We start from the raw sequence: 21,675 nt of genomic DNA on the forward strand, positions 1-21,675 counted from the left end.
ACATGAAAGCTGTATGTAAAGAGTTAACATTAGACCGCCTCGTGTGGTTACCCTCTACACAGCAAATGTATGCTCAAGTAACATGACTGGAGAGCAAATAGTATCATGTGTTACACTACAGCAATGTGATACCCCATTACATTCTGTTCCAATACCCCAAGATTAATGGTGCTGCAACACTAGCTCTTGCAAAACAAAACAAAAAATCATTATATGCTGTTATGTGGTGTAAAATATGTATGAGCTATCATCATACAAATAAAAAAGACATGCTGAGAGACACGGGAAGAAAGTGAATGGCATCACGGGCATATCAAGTACTGTAATTAAGAGGTAATATAGCAGCTATTTCAATTACAAATGCAAAAAAATAAACAACACAATGGAATGTGGTTAAAATGTGTAGAATTAGGCTGGTTTCACATTTGCGTTTAAAAACGCAGCGTTTAAAAAAAAAACGCAGGTGGTGAAAAAACGCATGTAAACGCTGCGTTTTTTAGACGCATGCGTTTTTGCATGCGGTAAAAAAACGCGGCGTTTTGACGCATTTACATGCGTTTTTTCATGCGTTTGCGTTTTTGAAACGCATGCTGAGAAGTGTGTGACAGCTGCCAATCATCAAAATCAACTAGAAAACCCACTATAAATAGAAATAGCTAGGGTTAGGGTTAGGATCCCTAGGGTTAGGGTTAGGGGTAGGGTTAGTGTTAGGGTTTGGATCCCTAGGGTTTGGGTTAGGGGTAGCTTTATATTAGAAGAATGTCCTGGTCACCAGGACTGATAAGCCACCCCTCACCATCAAGGTGATAAAGGGATCCAAACCCTAACCCTAGGGATCCATAGGGATGTTGACCTGGTGACCAGGACATTCTTCTAATAAAAAGCTTTGTTCAATGTGGACACCCCAAGATATACGGTATTGCTATAGAGTACTAAAAATATTAACTCGTAGAGTATTCACTGTCATATTGTTAGGGATAGGGGTAGGGTTAGGGTTTGGATCCCTAGGGTTAGGGTTAGGGTTAGGATCCCTTTATCACCTTGATGGTGTGGGGTGGCTTATCAGGGTGTATTCTTGTTTTTTTCTATAAAAATGCATGCGTTTGTAACGCAAGCAAACGCATGTGCTTAAAAACGCATGTGTTTACATAGACAATAATAATAATAATAATAATCTTTATTTTTATATAGCGCTAACATATTCCGCAGCGCTTTACAGTTTGCATACATTATCATCACCGTCCCCGATGGGGCTCACAATCTAAATTCCCTATCAGTATGTCTTTGGAATGTGGGAGGAAACCGGAGTGCCCGGAGGAAACCCACGCAAACACGGAGAGAACATACAAACTCTTTGCAGATGTTGTCCTTAGTGGAGTTTGAACCCAGGACTCCAGCGCTGCAAGGCTGTAGTGCTAACCACTGCGCCACCGTGCCGCATGCTTTTTTTGCGGCAAAAAAACGCCTCTAGAAATTACTACATGTTGCATTTCTGCGACAGAACGCATGCAGCAAAAAAATGCATGCGTCGTTAAACGCGGCCAAACGCGTACAAAAAAAACGCATGCGTTTTTAATGTTAAACATAGGGGAAAAAAACGCATGCATTTTTTTCTGTACAAACGCTGCAGATCAAAACGCAAGTGTGAAACCAGCCTTAGTCTTCTTATGTGTGCACTGTTAGGCTATGTGCACACGTTCAGGATTTCTTGCAGAAATTTCCTGACAAAAAAACGGACATTTCTGGCAGAAATCCGTTTTTTTGCGCGTTTTTTACCCGGTTTTTTTTCTCGTTTTTTTCCGGAGCTTTCCCAATGCATTAAATAGCGGGAAAAATGCGAAAAATCTGCAAAATTAATGAACATGCTGTTTTTTTTTTACCACGATGCGTTTTTTTTTTCCGCAGAAAAAAAACGCATCATGTGCACAAAAGTTGCGGAATGCATTCTAAATGATAGGATGCATATGTATGCGTTTTTTAATGCGTTTTTATCGCGTTTTATAGGGAAAAAACGTGAAAAAATTGCGAAAAATCCTGAACGTGTGCACATACCCTAATAGTGCACTAGATCATAGGTAGAGTTAGAGGGACTTTCCTGGGTACAGTGGAATACCCCTAATCTGGTCGAAGGACCTGAAACATGTTCAATGGGGAGACATATGACTGATGTCCAATTGGTAGGGATTTATTTAATTTGCCAGTGTAGTGCATCCCTAGGAGCTCAGAAGGTTATCACAAAGTGGGAGCTGCTCCTCATCTCTGCTCCTGCTCTCCTGTCTGCTAAACTGCATACACAGATATCAGAGATTTGGGCTTTTACGTTGGGGCCGGCAAGCCATTGAAAAATGGCAAGAGCAATACACACTCTGGGAAGTGAGAAAAAAGTCATTTCCAGCACTTATAGCTCTAGCAGCATTCTGTTGAGAGGAAGAATCCACTGAAAAAAAAGCAAATAAAATTACAGAGCTTGAAAATTAGGACAGTTCCTAATTAGGACTTGTGCAGGAAAGGGTTGTGGGTGAAAAGAGCAGCAAGACCATGCTTTTATACAGGTTTTATGTGAAAGGATGGGTACGCTTTAAAAAGTGATCTTGCTGTGCGTCTATCGGCCTAGGGATCAATGCCATAAAGCTTAGACTGGCCCACGGGAGAACAGGAGGATCCTCCGGTAGGCCGCCCCTGTGAAGGAGAGCTGATGAGCAGTGCTATTACGCTTGATTCACAATTTGCATAAAAAGGTATCATCTAATCATTCATTAAACAAGCCAAATTAATATTACATAGAAGCAAAAGTAAATTTGTGTACTAGGGTCAGCTGAACAGTGGGCCCCAAGAATCAATGTTACTGGTGGGTCTTTGCCACTTTGCCAACCCAGTCCGACACGGACTCCATATTTTACTGAGCAAGGAGCAATACTGCGCCATATATTCTCATAAGAACAATCTCCTTTCACGTTATCTGTGCTGCAATTAGTTAAATGGGTTTCCTAAAACAGCGCCACTCTTGTCTATTGGCTGCGTTGGGTACTGCAACATTCAACTGAATAACCTACTGAACCAACCCATGGAGAAGAGAGCAGCTGCTTGTGGAAAATAAGGCGGAAAGAGCAGAGTATTTCCAATACATTAAAAGGTTATCAAAATTGATTTATATCCCTCAATCATTACGCTGTTTTCACAACATGGGGAAAGCAGCGCAACAACTCCGACATTTGTTCTTTAACTTGCCATCCACTCTTTTTGAGTGACTTTTTTATTTCATTTTTCATCAACTTCCTGTTGGTGTTACAGGTGCTGGAACTCCCTTTTTCTCATTTCCCAGCATGAATTGCCAAATGACTTGTCTGCTCTGAGCTGAAAACCCTTCCTCTTCTCTACTCTGAGGAACTGGTCATGAAGCACGTGTTGTGGCGCGGGGGTGGTAGAACAGCACAGTACAAAGTCATGATCTGGGTTATTTTTTTAATCAGCATTCTGTCAGCACTAAAAGAGCTGGAACGTTCCTTCCCTCACTTCCCAGCATGCACTGCTCAAAGACTAGTCCAATGACTTGTCTGCCCTGAACTGAAAGCCTTCCCTCTTCTTTCCCGGTATAACCTCTCATGAAACGCGTGTCGGAGTGTGGGGAGGAAGGAACAGCACAGAACATCACAATCTGAATCCGCATCTACACTTTTGAGTATAAACTGTTACATACATATTCTTAATGTCTTCGGTTCTTTTACTAGTCACTTTTGGTCCCTTTATGCCTCAGTACTTTCTGCATTGAAATTTGTCTCTGGCCTACACTTTACAATTGTATTACGTCTGCTCCTCAGCTTCTGTCGTTACATGTTTTTAATATGTGTTACACCATGTGTCACATAATAAATATATGGATTGATGCACTTGTCTGGTCTGTGTACTGAATGCAAGTTTCTGTAAGAATTTTGCCTGTCGTTATGCCAGTATGTAGTTTGACAGACAGGAGAGCAGGACAGAAACAGACAGAAACCTGCCTGTACTATGTAGTAAACTATATAATATAGACCCATTTTACATCTGTATGATGTCCATATGTTCTCCATGTAGTTTTGTGTGTTATATAAGAAAAAAAAAAAACAGCTCACCCTCTGCAAGTCCAAGTGGATCCTGGAGTTCGCGATCAGTGCAGCTGCAGGCACTCGATGCAATGCAAGAAGAAAAAGAAGAAAAAAAGGTCCAGCTCCCAAGGGAATGCAGATAAAACAAGAGGTCCTTTATTCGATATGATTAAAATCCAGCGAGTATTCAAAAATATACACGCACGGTTCACGTGAGAACCGGCGGAACATGGGGAAGGAACGTGAGATCACCTGACGCGTTTCGAACAGAGAATGTTCTTAACCTTATTTCATACCAAGATTAAGAACATTCTCTGTTCGAAACACGTCAGGTGATCTCACGTTCCTTCCCCATGTTCCCCCGGTTCTCACATGAACCTTGCATGTATATTGTTTGAATACTTACCGGGTTTTAATCGTATGGAATAAAGGACCTCTTATTTTATCTGCATTCCCCTGGGAGCTGGATCTTACTTTCTTCTTACTTTTGTGTGTTGCCTTCTGGCGACTTGGGTTTCCTCTGACACCGACAGCCCTTTGTATGGACAACAGAGACTGATGTGACTTGCAGACAATTTTTTATGGGATTGAATACTTTTGCAAGCTACTATACAATTCTATACTCTTGGCGCAATGGGGAAACTAGCTTATATTGAAAATACAATCAGTAGAAACCTTCCAACAAGATATTAGGAATGTTATAGGCCAAGATGGTCACCCCACACACTTTGTGGAGTCGCTAGACATCTGTGACACCATATGCACCAATATAAAGATTTTGAAAGGTCTGTGAGAAGACATTGTGCGCCGCAGCTCGGAGGCTTAGGTTACATCTCTGTTTTACCAATATACATCACATTTATAGGATGGAAATAATTTCCAGTATAATGTAATGTTTTACTGGTTAAGGCATCAGATATGTCATGGTCTTGAATTTATACTTTTGGAAAATGAAAACTGCAGAGAAGTAAAGTGCAGGAAACATTTGCAGACGCTGAAATTGAGTTGGCTCGGTGGTGATCAGGCCTCACCTCACGGTGACTCCACTTACCTCATTGCTAGGTCGTATGACTCGGGGTGAATGCACGTTTGATCCAACGGGTCTGGCTTGGTAGCAACTGTCTGCGCAGATTTTGCCGTCTTCTTGCCTTTTTTAGGTACAGTGACCTCGGTGACTTTCACGTTTGATCCTTGGCCTCCTGATTGGTCCCTAAGAAAGTAAAATAATTTTTCCATGATTTAATGTCTGGCTCTTCACTGCTCCAAAGTACATTCTGCATTTATATGACTGGATCGTCAGACTGTACAACCAATTAAATATCCAAGAGCGTAAAATACTAAAAAATACTAAAAGAACTGGCTGCCTTTTTATGGCAATTCATATAAAAAGCTTTTAAAGTCACAGAAATATATGCGCAGTTTTGCTTAGTTGAAATCTGGGTACAAAGACCATCCCAAGTTCACTTAAAGGGAATCTGTCAGTAGGATCAACCCTCTTAAGCCGTCTTTGTGGATTTGAAGGTCATAGGAAGCTGAATACAATGATACTTTGATATCTGTGATCTGATGTTTTATTCCAGAGTAATCCACGTTTTTCTTATATGCAAATGAGCTGTTAAGATCACTGATCTCCTCGATAATCTGCCTCCAGAGCTCATTTTATATGAAAGAAGGCATTATTAAGTAATGACTGATAGTCTTGTCTCTTGATCTACATGTCTCACACTGGTAATGTCCCCTTTCATCTAAAATCAGCATTGGAGGCAGATTCTCAGTGAGATCTAGGTCCGGCCCACAGATCTTAACAGCTCATTTACATAGCAAGAAAAACGTGAATTTCTCTGGAATAAGACATCGAATCGCAGATATGAAGATATAATTTTATTCAACTTTCTATGACCCGTATGCTCATGTAGATGGCTTAGGAGGGTTGATGCTGCTGTCAGATTCCCTTTAAACACAGGAGTAGATGCATTCAGTTCTGCTGTCCTCAGAAAATATTTTACCGTTTGTCTTTTATAGCCTCTGTGTTGCACTGTCCATTGCTGGCTGCAGAATGGGATAACTGGCAATTATTAGTGAGCTCGTTCTGATGGTCTAACAGCAGAGTTTGTGCAACTCTTTTGTCCATCTTTTTATGAGCTCTTCTCAGCTGATTTGTGATCATAAGGAAATAAAAGAACCAGTAAAGGCCAAACAGTGCAACATTTTTATTGAAACCCAATTACAAAAATGATTTTTCTTAGCCCCAAATATATGCATTTGAGCAAAATGGACAGCTACTTTAGTGGCAAGAGCACTTTGGTTGAGCATTTCTGTTCCATTGTCTTAGTGAACAGTGGTGGGTTCTCAGCAAAGGACCTCACAAATCAAACTTTTGACAAGTTTCTATGACGTCAAAACTTTTTTTTATTGATAGTTATACTTTGAACATATCTAATAAGAAATACAATTTGTGTTTAATTTCTGTTTTCCATGTAAATGTGTTTGTCACGTTTCAGCACTGCAGGCAGGGTCAGCATGCATCGGATTAGAGGCAGGATTACAATGCAAAGCTGGAGGCAGAAAATGCAGGATCCACCGGTGACAATAGGTGGACACAGCTCACTTTCTCCTCTTCTCTACACAGGTCTCAAAGTATGCCCACTATGCTCTCCCATAGAAGTCAATAGGTTTTTCTATGACTGAGGTTTCCCACGCCCGGGTGTGGAAGCTGGACCAGCAGTTCTGGTAAGATGACTTCTCCAATAACCATAATAGAAATAAAATATAATACAATAATAAAAAAAAAATTAAGTTTCATTATACGGTGCATCTTTAATTAGTATAATAATATGACCACATTTACATTTAGTTCAGTTAGACATTAGAAAACCTAATTTATTAGAATGAAGGAGTCACATAGCTCCTTGGCCAACTCTGTTCCTGTAGCAGGGTGAATAGGGCGGTCCCAGATGTCAGACCCCACTGATCAATTATACAAGACTATTAATCACCAGTTATTCTATCTTATCAAAAGATGGCACATCTCTAACATATGCCATCACTTCCTTACTTTCAGAAAGAAGAAATCTATTAGAAAAGCAGATTCCACTATTTAGGTCACGTTCATTATTTGGTCAGTATTGTACATCAGTATTTGTAAGCCAAAATTAGGAATGTGTGAAAAATGCAGAAGTGGTGACGTGTTTCTATTATTCTTTTCCTCCGATTATTCCTCTCCTGGTTTTGGCTTACAAATACTGGTGTAAAATACTGGCCAAATACTGAATGTGTGAATGTGGTCTTAGAGTGGGTCCAGCCCACCCACCGTGTAGGAAACTGGAAAACAGAAAGTAGCATTGTGTATGGAAAGCTGCAAAGGAACTTAGAGGGTTAATTCCTACACTAAACGTTAATATCTATATAAAGTATACGTGGAAGCTGGCAGATCAGTGTAGAGAGGACTACTGGGACCCCCAGTAATCTGAGAAGAGCTCTTAGATATTTGGTTAGAATAGAGTGCTGGCTGCCATCTCCAGCAGTCCCAGAGTGAATGGACTGGTGGCCGCCATCTCCGGCAGTCCCAGAGTGAATGGACTGGTGGCCGCCATCTCCAGCAGTCCCAGAGTGAATGGACTGGTGGCCGTCATCTCCGGCAGTCCCAGAGTGAATGGACTGGTGGCCGCCATCTCCGGCAGTCCCAGAGTGAATGGACTGGTGGCCGCCATCTCCGGCAGTCCCAGAGTGAATGGACTGGTGGCCGCCATCTCCGGCAGTCCCAGAGTGAATGGAGTGGTGGCCGCCATCTCCGGCAGTCCCAGAGTGAATGGAGTGGTGGCCGCCATCTCCGGCAGTCCCAGAGTGAATGGAGTGGTGGCCGCCATCTCCGGCAGTCCCAGAGTGAATGGACTGGTGGTCGCCATCTCCGGCAGTCCCAGAGTGAATGGAGTGGTGGCCGCCATCTCCGGCAGTCCCAGAGTGAAAGGACTGGTGGCCGCCATCTCCGGCAGTCCCAGAGTGAATGGAATGGTGGCCGCCATCTCCGGCAGTCCCAGAGTGAATGGAGTGATGGCTGCCATCTCCGGTAGTCCCAGAGTGAATGGAGTGGTAGCCGCCATCTCCGGCAGTCCCAGAGTGAATGGATTGGTGGCCGCCATCTCCGGCAGTCCCAGAGGGAATGGAGTGATGGCCGCCATCTCCGGCAGTAACAGAGTGAATGGAGTGGTAGCCGCCATCTCCGGCAGTCCCAGAGTGAATGGATTGGTGGCCGCCATCTCCGGCAGTCCCAGAGTGAATGGAGTGATGCCCGCCATCTCCGGTAGTCCCAGAGTGAATGGAGTGATAGCCGCCATCTCCAGCAGTCCCAGAGTGAATGGAGTGATGGCCGCCATCTCCGGCAGTCCCAGAGTGAATGGAGTGATGGCCGCTAACTCCGGCAGTCCCAGAGTGAATGGAGTGATGGCCGCCAACTCCGGCAGTCCCAGAGTAAATGGAGCGATGGCTGCCATCTCTAGATACCACAAAGGCCAGAACTGCCGCATCCGGAGAACTTGATGTGCCCATACGGTTACACACAATTTCCCGGAGTATGTGTCAGGTATCATGCACGGGGCTGTGTCCAGTAATCTGTGTGCTGCTGATACGCTATTTTAATTGCAGCCATATTTGGAGAACAGATAAAACGCTCTTCGCACTGTGGAGGAGAATGGACACCTACCTGAGCAGGTTCCTGACGTACTCCTGATTAACTCTAATGAAGCCGGCACATTGTTGGAAGCTCTTTGGCCCCAGCCCTTTCACACACTTCAGCTGCTCTCTGGTAATAAAAGGTCCATTCTTCTCTCTCCATTCAATGACGTTTTTGGCCCTAACAGAATTCAACCCGGCAATATGCCTAAAAGACAAGAAAATCATGGTAATGCACGATTTGCCTCCCAGAATCGGATTGCACTCCCCCATTCAAGTCTAAGGGGCCATGAAAAAAATCAGACCGCACTCGGAAGAGATCAGACCGTGGTCTGATTTTCACGGACTGACAGAATAGAGAAGGTGGAGAAACTTTTTTTTTTCTTTTTGCTCTCCATTTTTGAGAAAATTGGATCCGAATCTGATTAGAATAATCGGACTGAGAGAAAACGGTTGTTTGTACCTGCCCACAGATAGACAGATCGATCGATGAAAAAGAAGAAAAATAAGCAGCACCCCAATTTAAATATGCAGAAGTTGGAGGACTGTTTATTAGCCCATGTGGCAACGTTTCTGCTCCATAACAGACCCTTTCTCAAGCCACATGGGCTAACACAGAGTTGTCCACCTCTTGCATATTTAATTTGGAATGCTACTTATTTTTTTTTTGTTAGCTAATGGGTATGTTCACTATATATTTTGCAGATAGATGTGAGATATATAAAGACTGAGACAGAGAGAGATAAATGGATGGATAGATAAATAGCACAGTGAAGATCTAATGCTTTGTGTGCAGTAAATGGACCTCGGAGATTGGTAGAGAAGACCTAACAAAGGTTCGTTAGGTGCAGCACTATGTACACTGCAGAAAGACAAACACCGCTACACCAACAGCCTGCGGCACACAAGGTGCACCATTGTGCCAGCTCAATACGAGCGTCTCCAGAGCAGGTGGCAGCATCAGGGACGGAGCGATGTATAAGGATGGCCTTACCTTAATAATATTTCGGAGCAGATGTTGATATCCACCCCCACAAAGCTGACGCACTCCTCCACCACACTATCCAGCGTGCCTTTCAGCAGCACCTGCGAGACGTCATGCTGCGAGAGACAAAGAGTTAACTTTAGAATGCTCGTGTTATTTCCATACTGACCATGAACTTACACCATTAACTAATGGACTGTAATCTCAGACATAAAAACTGAAATTATTGCTTTCATGACCTGTAGCCCCCCCTATTGATTTTGGTACGGGTTTTCATTTGTTTTATTTTTCTTTTATCTCCGCATTTTGAAAGCCTGAACTTTTTTTTTTTTCAGTCAACGTAGCCATATGGCGGCTTATTTTTGTGCAGCACTATTTGTATTTTTGATGGCACTATTTGGAAGGGTCATATTTAGCTTCCATTAAGTCTTGCTGGGGGAGGAAAAAACAGCAATTTGTCCTTTGTTTTCGGGTGTATTGTGCAAAAAGCATTTACCAAGCGGTAGAAGATTTGTACTTTATTCTGCAGTCACATTCATAATAAATTTATATAGTCTTTTTTATGTTTCACTACACATGTACAAAGAAAATCAAAAAAATAACAAGCTTTTGTGTCCCTGCATTCCAAGAGTCAGAATACATTTATATTTCTGTGAATGGGACTGTATGGGGCTTGACTTTTGCATCATTTTTGGATATATGTGACTTTTGTGCCTGTTTTTTGGGAAACAGGACAAACAAAAAAATGAAAGGCATGGTTTTCTTTTTTCTTTTACATATTAATACAATATTTACAAAAATGTCAAAGAACTTTAGAAAATTTGTTTTTTTTCCACAGATAACTTCATAACGACCAGAATTCATTTGGCCTTTATGTCCACACATTTTGTTTTTCGTTTTTTTTTTTTATTGCCACATTCTAGGACCCGTAACGTTTTTGTTTTTTTTTGTTTGTTTTTTTTTAGACATTGAGAGCTTTTTTTTTTTTTTTTGTGGAATGAGTTGTATTTCTCAGTTACATCATTTTGGGGTACATACAACCTAAAACCTAACTTTATAAGCTCTTTATGGCAAGAAATTGAAAAACTCCCCACCATTTCTTGGTTAAATATAGTGCAGAGTATTATCCAGCCTGTCAGTGTAAGGCCAGGTCCCCCTGCTCATACCAGCACATGTCCAGACCCATTTGAAGTTCGCCAATGACTATCTGGATGATCCAGAGGAGGCATGGGAGAGGGCCATGTAGTCAAATGAGACCAAAATAGAACTTTTTGGTATCAACTCCATTTGCTGCATTGGAGGAAGAAGAAGGATGAATACAACCCCAAGAACACCAATCCAACCATGAAGCATGGTGGGGGAAACATGATTTTTTGGGGGTCGATTTCTGCAAAGTGTACAGGATAACCGCACCATATTGAAAGGAAGATGGATGGGGTCATGTATTGTGAGATTTTAGCCAACAATCCCCTTCCCTCAGTAAGAGCATTGAAGATGGAGCGTGGCTGGGTCTTCCAGCATGACAGTGACCCAAAACACACAGCGAGGGTAACTAAGGAGTGGCTCCGTAAGAAGTATTTCAATGTCCTGGAATGGCCTAGCCAGTCTCCAGACCTGAACCCAATAGAAAATCTTTGGACGGAGCTGAAACTCAATGTTGCCCAGCAACAGCCCTGAAACCTGAAATGGAGAGAGTGGGCCAAAATCCCTGCTGCAGTGTGTGCAAACTTGGTCAAGAACTACAGGAAATGTCTGACCTCTGAAATTGCAAACAAAGATTTCTGTAATAAATATCAAGTTCTGTTTTTCTATTGTATCAAATATTTATTTCATGCAATAAAATGCAAATTAATTATGTTAAAGTCATACAATGTGTCACGTCTCCCTGGAAGACCTGGAGTTAGATGGTCACATCGGTAACAAATTGCAGGTCTTCTTTAGAGATGGTGTGATTTGTGTCCCATATCAAATGGATATAGTTTCTTCTTGTGCTGAAGAGGTTAAAGACGCTTTTTATGCTGGTCACAAACATGCAGCTCCATTTCAGCTGCTTTTGATCTGGTCATTTCTGCTACCTATATAAACTGGTCAGACCTTCTTGTCCCTGCTGGTGAAAGATTTGTCTTCCTGGTCGGTGTGCTAAAGCCAAGTCGTTGGAGTACAGTTGTCTTAGTAGTGTTCTGTGGTTTGCTGTAGTGCGTGTGTGTGTTTATCTCCTGGCCCCTGTTCCCATTTAGTTTATTCCTCCCTGTCCATATCCTTCTCCCTATCATTAGTAAGTGATTTTGTATGATAGAGGTGTTCTGTTATCCTTGTTTTGTCTTTGTATCTTGTTTACATTACATTTCTGTCCCATGCCTCATGGGATGGGGGAGGGGGCAGATTGGGGTTTAACAGTAGCATAGTAAGGTCGGAAACTCGGGCCTCTCTGCCTTCAAGAGTGCCCCCGGGACAGGGATCGTTAGGGTCCCAGTTCCAGGGACAGTTTGAGGCCCCCTTTCTTACCGAAGACCGTCACAGCGTGACACAATGTGATTTTTTGGTTTTCATTTTTAGATTCTGTCTCTCACATTGTTTCCTATTTTTTCATGTTCTTTTTAAAAGTACTGTAAGTTCATGTGTACTGTAAAAGTACTGTATGGATGCTTTTTTTTTCTGCATGAAAGATGCAGGTTATGGTCAGAAATTAGCAACTGTTAATTACACATAGTTTCTTTGGTTTTTAATTTGTTCTTGGTGCAAAGCCATTTTGATCTCAATGGGAAACAACAGTAAAATGATTAAAGAATGGAAGTGTAGAGCTTTCTTTAAAAAAAAAAAAAGCATCACAGGTATAAAAAAAAGGAAAATGTTCGTGCCTTGTACGTGAGATTTTAGATAGATGTCATTTTGCGGTTACTGTAAAGTGAAGAGGAAAAAAAGGGCAACGAAAACACAGTGTGAACAATCTCTAATAGTAGTTAACAAAATGAATGACATTTACAACAAAATAAAAATAAAATCTTCTAGTTCTCCTGAGTATAGTGATGCCAAATAGGTGCACTATATCATCAAATACAAGAAGTTTGTGTGGTGGTGGCTTTAGGAGAGACGAGGGGTAAAATGGTACAATATTTTATCTGATTTACTTTTTGGAAATATTGTAACAAAGCAATGGTTGGAATCGTAGACCTATCCTTTACTTCTTGGATTATTGGAAAACTGAATATTCCGGGTGATAAAATGGCGGTACCGTATATACTCGAGTATAAGCCGACCCCCCTAATTTTGCCACAAAAAACTGGGAAAACTTATTGACTCTAGTATAAGCCTAGGGTGGGAAATGCAGCAGCTACCGATAAATGTCAAAAATAAAAATCGATACCAATAAAAGTAAAATTAATTGAGACATCAGTAGGTTAAGTGTTTTTGAATATCCATATTGAATCAGGAGCCCCATATAATGCTCCATACAGTTCATGATGGGCCTCATAAGATGCTCCATATTAAAATATACCCCATATAATGCTGCACAAAGGTTAATAATGGCCCCATAAGATGCTCCATAGAAACATTTTCCCCATACAATGCTGCATAAAGGTTGATGGCCCAATAAGATGCTCCACACATTATGGCCCATAAGATGCTCCACACATTAGGGGCCCCATGAGATGCTCTATACATTATGGCCCCATAAGATGCTCCACACATTGTGGCCCCATTTGCTGTTGCTGCGATTAAAATAAAAAAAATCACATACTCACCTCTCTTCGCTCAGGCCCCTGGCACTTGCGATAGTCACCTTCCTCGTTCCATCGCTGCGCGCTGCTCTGTCTTCCATCCTCGGCACTGACTGTTCAGGCAGAGGGCGGCGCGCACACTAATCGCGTCATCGCGCCCTCTGACCTGAACAGTCACATCCAGAGGACGGAAGACAGAGCAGCGCGCAGCGGTGGAACGAGGAAGGTGACTATCGCACAATGCTCACCTCCCCTGATATACTCACCTGCTCCCGGCGCGGTCCCCTGGCAGCGTCTCACTGTCAGATGGTCTCCGGGAGCCGGCGGCATCTTCCTGTGTTCAGCGGTCACGTACCGCTCATTAGAGTAATGAATATACGTGCATATTCATTACTTTAATGAGTGGTACCACGTGACCGCTGAACACCGGAAGTGTTGCCCGGAGACCATGGGACATGCAGGGACCGCACCAGGAGCAGGTAAGTATATCACAGCCGCCGCTCCCCCTCACCCGCCGACCCCACATCGAGTATAAGCCGAGAGGGTCACTTTCAGCCCAAAAAAGTAGGCTGAAAATCTCGGCTTATACTCGAGTATATACGGTAACTTAATTTTTTTTATTTTATTTTTTTTTTCACTTCCTAGGGCGCAGTAAGGCGGATGTAAAAATGGGACAGAGTAATGCACGGACTGGCCGGCGGCTCACCTGACAACTTCATATATTTCTATGCAGCTGTCACGCTTGGGTAGGGAGAGCCGCCGGCCAGTCTGTGCATTGCAGTCCGATCTCAGACCGATTTCTACGTCCGTCTTACTGTGCCCTTAAGGTAACTAATAAGTTCTTAGGATAGATTTATTCACCCCAAACCTTCTTCCATCTGCTAGTCAATCTTGCACATGCCATCGTATAGCAGGAGGCACTGCTGTGCTGGCGAATACTCACACATTTGTGAAGTCCGGCAGCTCTCATGTATACATTCGTGCATTTCCTTCACTAGACATCTGGCAAACAAAACTTCCTTTGATCGAGCCGTCTCCATCATCGGTCTATCCTTACAACACCTGAAAACAAGCTCATAACTGTGCCGGCGTCTCCACCTCTTCCTGACAACAGTTCACACATCACTCAACAAAAGACGCGAACATCAGCAATGTCAATGTTTAGGACCAAGTGAAGCGTGAAGACGGCTCTTTTTTATTCCCTATCTGTCTACTCAATAGTCGGTTTAAGCATTTCAGCCTCGACGTGCTGAAGACTGGCACGATTAAAAAGGCAAATACCTGGCAACCTGCCCTTTCATTAAAAATATGTCTATACCTTAAAAAAAATTAATTCCTACTCTTCAAAATCCCAGACTGTACTTTGGCACAGGTTTTCGTTCAGAGTATAAATACCTGGTAAAGATTTTTGCATCAAAATACATGAACCTGAGGTTAGAGGTAAAAGTACCGTAAATCGATGGAGATAATAGGGGTAAAAAATGCCATTTTTGACAGCTCCCTTAATTTTCAGTTTCCTAAAAGGAAACCCAAGTTTGTCACATATGGAGGCTTGATCTACAAAAGGTTGTTCAGGTTTGGGTCTATCTATGTGACTGCAGACTTGTGAATTCTCTCAGCACACACTGTGCACGCTGTCACGATACTCTGGCACTGGGATTACTTCAGCCACATTCCGACTAGACGTGTCCGACTTTGCTCAATTCCCTTGTAATGAGAGGCCATGCACGTCTAGTTGACATGTGACCTCATGTATACAAATTGCATACTTGCGGTTATGAACCCGCCCACTTCCGGTAATGGCACCGGAGAATCCAGAATCCTGTGCACACTGTGAGGATTCACAAGTTTGCAGTCACATAAAGTGACTGCAGACTTGAACCCCAAGTCCTGGGGTTGTCACACCTTAGAGCGTCGTCCATAAGTCAGTTGAGAATTATAAATGGTATACCTACCTTTACAAATACGTTTTTTTTCTTTTATCGCTCTAAATGTATCTTAACCAGTTCTGGACCGGACCATTAACTCCCCATTAATGACTAGACACATTTTCGGGTTTTAAGAGCTGTAAACATTTTCCTCTTTCAGATATTGAAATCAGTTTTGCATCTTTTTTTCGTGGTACATTGGGCTTTATTTTCCAGTCATTGTCATATCCTCTTTCGTTCATTTTTTTTTTACTGGTATCGGTGAGATAATAAAGAAAATATGTTTTTCTCATTTAAAAAAAATAAAAATTATGACCATAAAGGTCAACTGAAACACATTAAAAAAATTGTTCCCCTTTATGTAACAATTATTTTATATAATGGATGTTTTGTTTTTACTGACAGGGGTCAAGGCTAGTGACAGGGGTTTGAATAGATAGTGGCATTTTTTTTTATCATCTTTTACCTACTTTTGTTTATTTTTCATTTACTTCACATACTGTACCTCCATCAGGTTATAAAAGGCTTTTAGAGGGCAGTTCAATATATAAATTATTTTTTTCCCCCCGATTTAACGGAGGTTGGTATAACTAGCCTCAGTTACAGTGGAAATGTAGCTTCCTGGATACATAGTGTAACAAAGGCTACGTTCACATTAGCGTTAAGCTAATGTGCGTCGGGTTTGCGTCGGCGACGCAGCGGCGACGCATGCGTCATGCGCCCCTATACTTAACATGGGGGACGCATGCGTTTTTTTTTGTTGCGTTGTGCAACACATGCGTCTTTTTTGCCGCAAGCGTCGGACCAAGAAAACGCAACAAGTTGCATTTTTCTTGCGTCCGATTTTCGGCAAAAACCGACGCATGCGTCGCAAAACGCAGCGTTTTTGCGTGCGTTTTGACGCGTTTTTGCGTGCGTTGTGCGTTGCGTCGCCGACGCAACGGCGCACAACGCTAGTGTGAACGTAGCCAAAGCTGACTGTGTCTCCTAGGACCTGGCAGTTCCTGCTCCATCTCTAAAGCAAGCAATCACATGACAGCTGAGTCCAGTGAAGAAAGTACCAACTATGTAGCAATTGAGAAGGCAGAGGCGGTAACAAGCCGTACCTACCTTATGGATAGGCTGGCTGTGTCTGACAGTTGGGCCCCCCACTCCTGCATTGTATTCGGGGACTCCGATAAAGGTTAATAAATATTTGCATATTAGAGTATGGGTTTTGGGTTTATAGTGATAATAGTATGAATAGTGTAGTGTAATAGTAAATAGAGTTTGCTAAATCTCCCATGGTTGTGTGTCTACAGCTTCTATGCAGAATTATAAATTTCTACAGTAACAGATGTAACAAAGGGCTGGATGAGAGATAAGTTTCACTGAGGCTATTAGCTTCAGTCAATTGAAACCCAGAAGTTTCCTCCAGCACACTGTGTTGAGAGGGGTTAATCGGCCATTTTAAGGGCTGGGTTTTTGCAGACAACCATAGAGTGGGTGGGAGGTTGTCCAACTCATTTCCACCCCAGGGTGTGGCCTGGGGTTAAATAGTCAGCCTCCTGAGGCATTCAGTGTTCAGTGGGTCTGGAGCTGGCAGCTCCAGAGAAGTAGTTTTTGTTTATGTCACTATACTGAACCTGACTGCTATATTCTGAGCGGGTGGTTCCTTGCAGCTGCAGAGACTATACCATTTTCCCCCCTGTTTTGCCCAGAGGGCCGTGTTTGTTTTCACTTTGTGTTGGTTTATGCCACATGTCTAATAAACCAGAAGATTTAAAGAAACAGTGTAACCGTGTCTACCTCCGTGTGCAGCCGAGTGAGCCAATCTACAAAACTGATTACAAATTAATTTTGTCCTGTCTGACTGTTATTTGTCTTCTCTAATGTTTTTTTTGTTTTTTTGTTTTTTAATACGCTGCGATCAGGACAGTATTTGCCATGATTCTTCAAAATGGCAGCAAAACCGTTGGTTGGGAAACAAAAGACCATTTTGGAAAATCATGGCAAAAAAGCAGCATGACTACAACACGAATAAAGTCTAATCTTACTAGCTCTCTTTCAGTGGTTTAACCAGAAGCAGATGGATGTATGACAGCTGGACCTGACTACACACTTGTTTGTAGTCTGTTACCATGGAAATGCATAAATCTGCATAGGAACTGTAAATACTAGAAAAAGTTTTTTTTTTAATAACAAGAGGTGTCCACTACTTGGAGAGCCAGTGCCGACACCGCTGGCACCGGAGGGGACATAGGGGATATTATTTTACAAGGGGAAACATAGGGATTGAGAAGGGGTTGTTCAAGTAGTGGAAATCCCCTTTAAAGACCTAAGATTCATAAACAGTGTAACTTGTTGTGCTACCCTTTCTCCATTGCTCCCCTTTACCTCTATGTGTAATAAAAGTGACAGTATTGCACAGCCTTTTCAGCTTTTGTCGTACTTCTGAATACCTATGGACGATATTCTCAGATCAGGCATGACTGGCTGAAATGAAAATTACCCTTTAACATAGGTGTCTTTGGGATAGGTCATAAATATCAAATTGATAGGAGTCCACTCTGACAGCTGCAATACCGTTCACAGCTGGTAGAAAAGGTAGGGAGCGATTTGGCACACAGAAAGGTGGTGGTTCCACAAGTTGGACCCCCATCGAGTCATTGATATTGAAAGCTAGTGCAGCGCCCCAGAGTCCTGGTCGTTGCAGTACTGATGCTCCGCCGCTAAGGGGGGCTATGGTACGTCTGATGGCACTGAAGGAGTTCACCTGACCAGGTATCACTGACACCAATACACTTCACAGCCTGGCCTCCAGGGGGAGCTAAGGGTGCTATGTATTAGGCCACTCCTCACAGTCTGGTAAAACTGGGGGTTGGATAGGAAGTTAGTCAGAAGCTGACTGGGTTGGAACCAGGCAACATCCTGTGGCAGAGGGTGTTGCAGGGGAAGATTCAGGGGGGTCCCTGTCAGGGGTGGGATCCTGACAGAGGCCTAGCAAACAGAAAGAACGTTAAGGGACCGCGCCTGCACTTCATTGCGGCGGTACCCCAAGAAAGGACAAGAAGGGAGGTTTATTGTGCTGAGTGAGAAACGAGATCAACGCAACAAGGAGAATCACCAGTAGGAGTCGTGCTGTAAGACGAGGCAACATCCTACTGAGGCGCGTAGCCGGTGGCCGGAACGCCGAGGAAGTATTGAGCTCCAGGCCTTACTTCAAACCTACGGCAGGACAGTCAGTTATAGGCAGGCTGTCTCACCCAAAATCACCTAAGCAGACACAGGGGGCAACATTATCTGGAGAGGGGCGACTCTAGGGTCCCGGAAGACCTCTGAGCCTACCCGTCATACGGGTGCGTCCTAGCCATATCATCTGGGGGACGAAACAGAACATCATAATCGAGTTGTGAGGGAACTTCAGAAACAGACACCAGTTGTGGGGACTATCCCGTAAGCACAGCAGGGAAGGACTACAACACACAAGCGCTAGAAGGTAGGCACAGATTTCCACCTGCAAAGGGAACTCTGGAGGTGCCATCGGACCAGCTGGACTCACGCAGCCCGGTTAACCGTATTTCGGACTGAGGATCCGGAAGCCTTCAGTAAAGAGGTAAAGAGACTGCAACCTGGTGTCCTTGTTATTTACTGCGACCGGCACCACACCACAACATCATCACTCTCCACCTTCATTGGACGCCCCTCAGCAGGGTCACGGGCCGGGTCTAGCCACCGTGACAACCCCAGAACTGAGACAGAGAGGCCCGGTACCGGGTACCCCACGGCCCTGCGGCAGTGGGGGCGCTCCACTAGTACACTTTCGCACTACAGTTTTGTTTTCCGTATATTTGCCATGAGTTGGACTCCCAACGGGTCATCAATATTAAAGGCTATCTACACTTTCAAATTCATTTTTTTTTAGTGCTCAGCTAAATCTAAAGCTTTGTAAAAAATGTAACAAGTTTGTCAGAGCTCCTGGTTCTGAAGGCTCTCTCTGCTTTCCTTCTCCCTTCTCACATTGCTAGAGAGAGCAGCAGGGAAGCATAACAGTGAGGGGAGAAAGCATTTACAGTCTCTAGTAGGACAGATAAATCAGGCTGTAGAAAAATAAGGAAAGCACATTCAGACAAAGTAAGTGAAGTACTAGAAATGTGCCGGTATATGAAATCAAGAGAAGATATCAGCATCTGGAAAATAAGCAGATCTCACATCTATAGCCTATATTACTGGGAAAGACACTCCCAGAATAGAAAAAAATGGGAAAATGGGACCACGCTGTACACTGCATATCAGTAGACCTGAAAATGACTGAAAGGATGAAGATTGCAGACTAAAACTTAGTACAATTTTAATAATTATAAGTAATCACCGCCATAGAAAATATTTTTTTCCCATTTCAAAGGTATATATAGCCTTTAAAGTCTTGGAAAACCACCGTAATACAGAATAATATAGTGGGAGGTCATTATTCCACCAATATGCTGAAAGCACAGCACATGTGCCAGATATTGGAAGCCAAGCTCAGTGTCTATCAAAATCACAGTTTCTCTTCATATCACAGAAGTTTGATTATTAAGTTGCTAATCTTTAGGGGTAGAAAATTCTGATGATTTGGTGAGTAAATCTGATACATATTACACCATGGCTATATAAGTTTTTACATTTTTGTTTTTTTGGGGGGAAGGGGTTTAATGCAACCAAATGTCAAATTACCGTAATTGTCAATTTAGGATTTACATGTTCAGTCTTACTTTTCCAACCTGGAGATTAGGGTTTGTTTTTTTGTAAATTCATATACAAATGTATTTAAAAATTACCTAAAATAAAACCTGATTATTTTTTGAGACAAAAAAGGTCAAGTAAGCACTTAGCATGTCTTGATGAAATGTGACAAGATACTAAATACTGTAGACCGCTTAAAAGTTGCACAAATGCCTTCTAACTGGTCTTGGATTCCTTTACCGAGAACCATAGCTGGAGGCTACAGGAAAGCTGTCCAGAAGAGACTGCAGGAAGACGTTCATGAAAAGCGCATGCGATGTGAAATAAAGGACATTTCTTCTCCCGTGCCATATAAAATATCCTCTTCATTTGGATTGGCATGTGGCAGTTCAAAGCACTAATCAACAATGGCACTTGGTGAGTGACCCATGAAATACAGCGAGCAGACAGAAGACTGCACACGCTCCAAGAGTGTAATTCTATTTGCTCAGAAATGCCGGTAACACACATCTGCCGGCTGCAGATCTTTATGTAATTTATTACTGGCAGTGCTCAATGTTTCCTAGTAATCAGCAGAGATCACGTCCAAGTTCTTGGGAAGAGTCTCTACTGGTAAAGGAAAAGGCTTTAAGAAATCAAGGAATGTTTGAAGTGTTCCCTCAATTAGAATCATGTTTCTGTAAACTACTAAGCAGTGATGAGCGAATGTGCTAGAATAAGGCGTTATCCACCATGCTCGGGTGCTGAGTGTCTTCGGCGTGCTCGAATAATATATTCGAGTCCTCGCGGCTTCATGTCTCACGGTTGTTCGACAGCCACAACACATGCTGGGATTGCCTAACAAACAGGAAATCCCTACATGTGGTGCGGCTTTCAAACAGTCGCGAGGCATACAGCTGTGGGGACTCGAACATATTATTCGAGCACGCCGAAGACACTCAGTTAGCAGACGAGCATGGTCGGATAACACCTTATCCCAGCACGTTCGCTCATCACTACTTCTAAGTGCAAATGACTATGCCTCTAATATATTCACTATTCAGAGGTGAGCCATGCCAAGAAATGATTACAAGGTCCTGTAGAGGCTCTTCACTCCACTAGACAAGGGATCCAATTGATCCTGGGTCAATAGACAAGAATGTGGTCCATCACACACCATTTATTCTATTGATATGAACTGTGTGTTATGGATCAACTTTGGACCATCTGATACCAGCTATCTTAGTGGACTATTTAGGAATTTAGGATGAAATGTTCTCCAAAAAGTCTGGATCTTATTATATTGACTTGAATTGGATACACTACCTTTCCAGCAGGACTCATCAAGTGAAACCTGGGCAAATTTCAGCCCACGGGCACACATACATCCCTTTGGCTGTTCCCATGCAGCCTTTTGCATGACTTGAACAGCAAGACACAGTGGCAACTCGCACCACGTGACCGCTCCATGCCCTGCGTCTGACTTTGAAAATGTGAGGGTCATAATACTTTGTGAAGGTTGTGGGGACATCATGCTTGTGTGGGAAACCATAATACTGTGTAATGGGCTGTAGGGACATCACACTTGTGTGTGGGAGCACCATAATACT

The 21,675-nt window shown here is 42.9% G+C and overlaps 1 protein-coding gene across 2 annotated transcripts in view; it reads right to left on the reverse strand.

The window, feature by feature from the left end:
• Nucleotides 1–21,675, reverse strand: part of SRBD1 (S1 RNA binding domain 1) — a 242,494-nt gene that overhangs the window by 18,265 nt on the left and 202,554 nt on the right. For both annotated transcript variants that reach the window (XM_077282407.1, XM_077282408.1), the window contains exons 19-21: nt 9,745–9,851; nt 8,782–8,958; nt 5,134–5,292 (exon numbers count right to left, since the gene is read on the reverse strand). In XM_077282407.1, coding sequence (XP_077138522.1) covers nt 5,134–5,292; nt 8,782–8,958; nt 9,745–9,851 — 443 coding nt within the window. The remainder of the gene's footprint in view (nt 1–5,133; nt 5,293–8,781; nt 8,959–9,744; nt 9,852–21,675) is intronic.

Source organism: Ranitomeya variabilis, chromosome 2 (genome assembly GCF_051348905.1).
Source record: "Ranitomeya variabilis isolate aRanVar5 chromosome 2, aRanVar5.hap1, whole genome shotgun sequence".
Lineage (NCBI taxonomy): Eukaryota > Metazoa > Chordata > Amphibia > Anura > Dendrobatidae > Ranitomeya > Ranitomeya variabilis.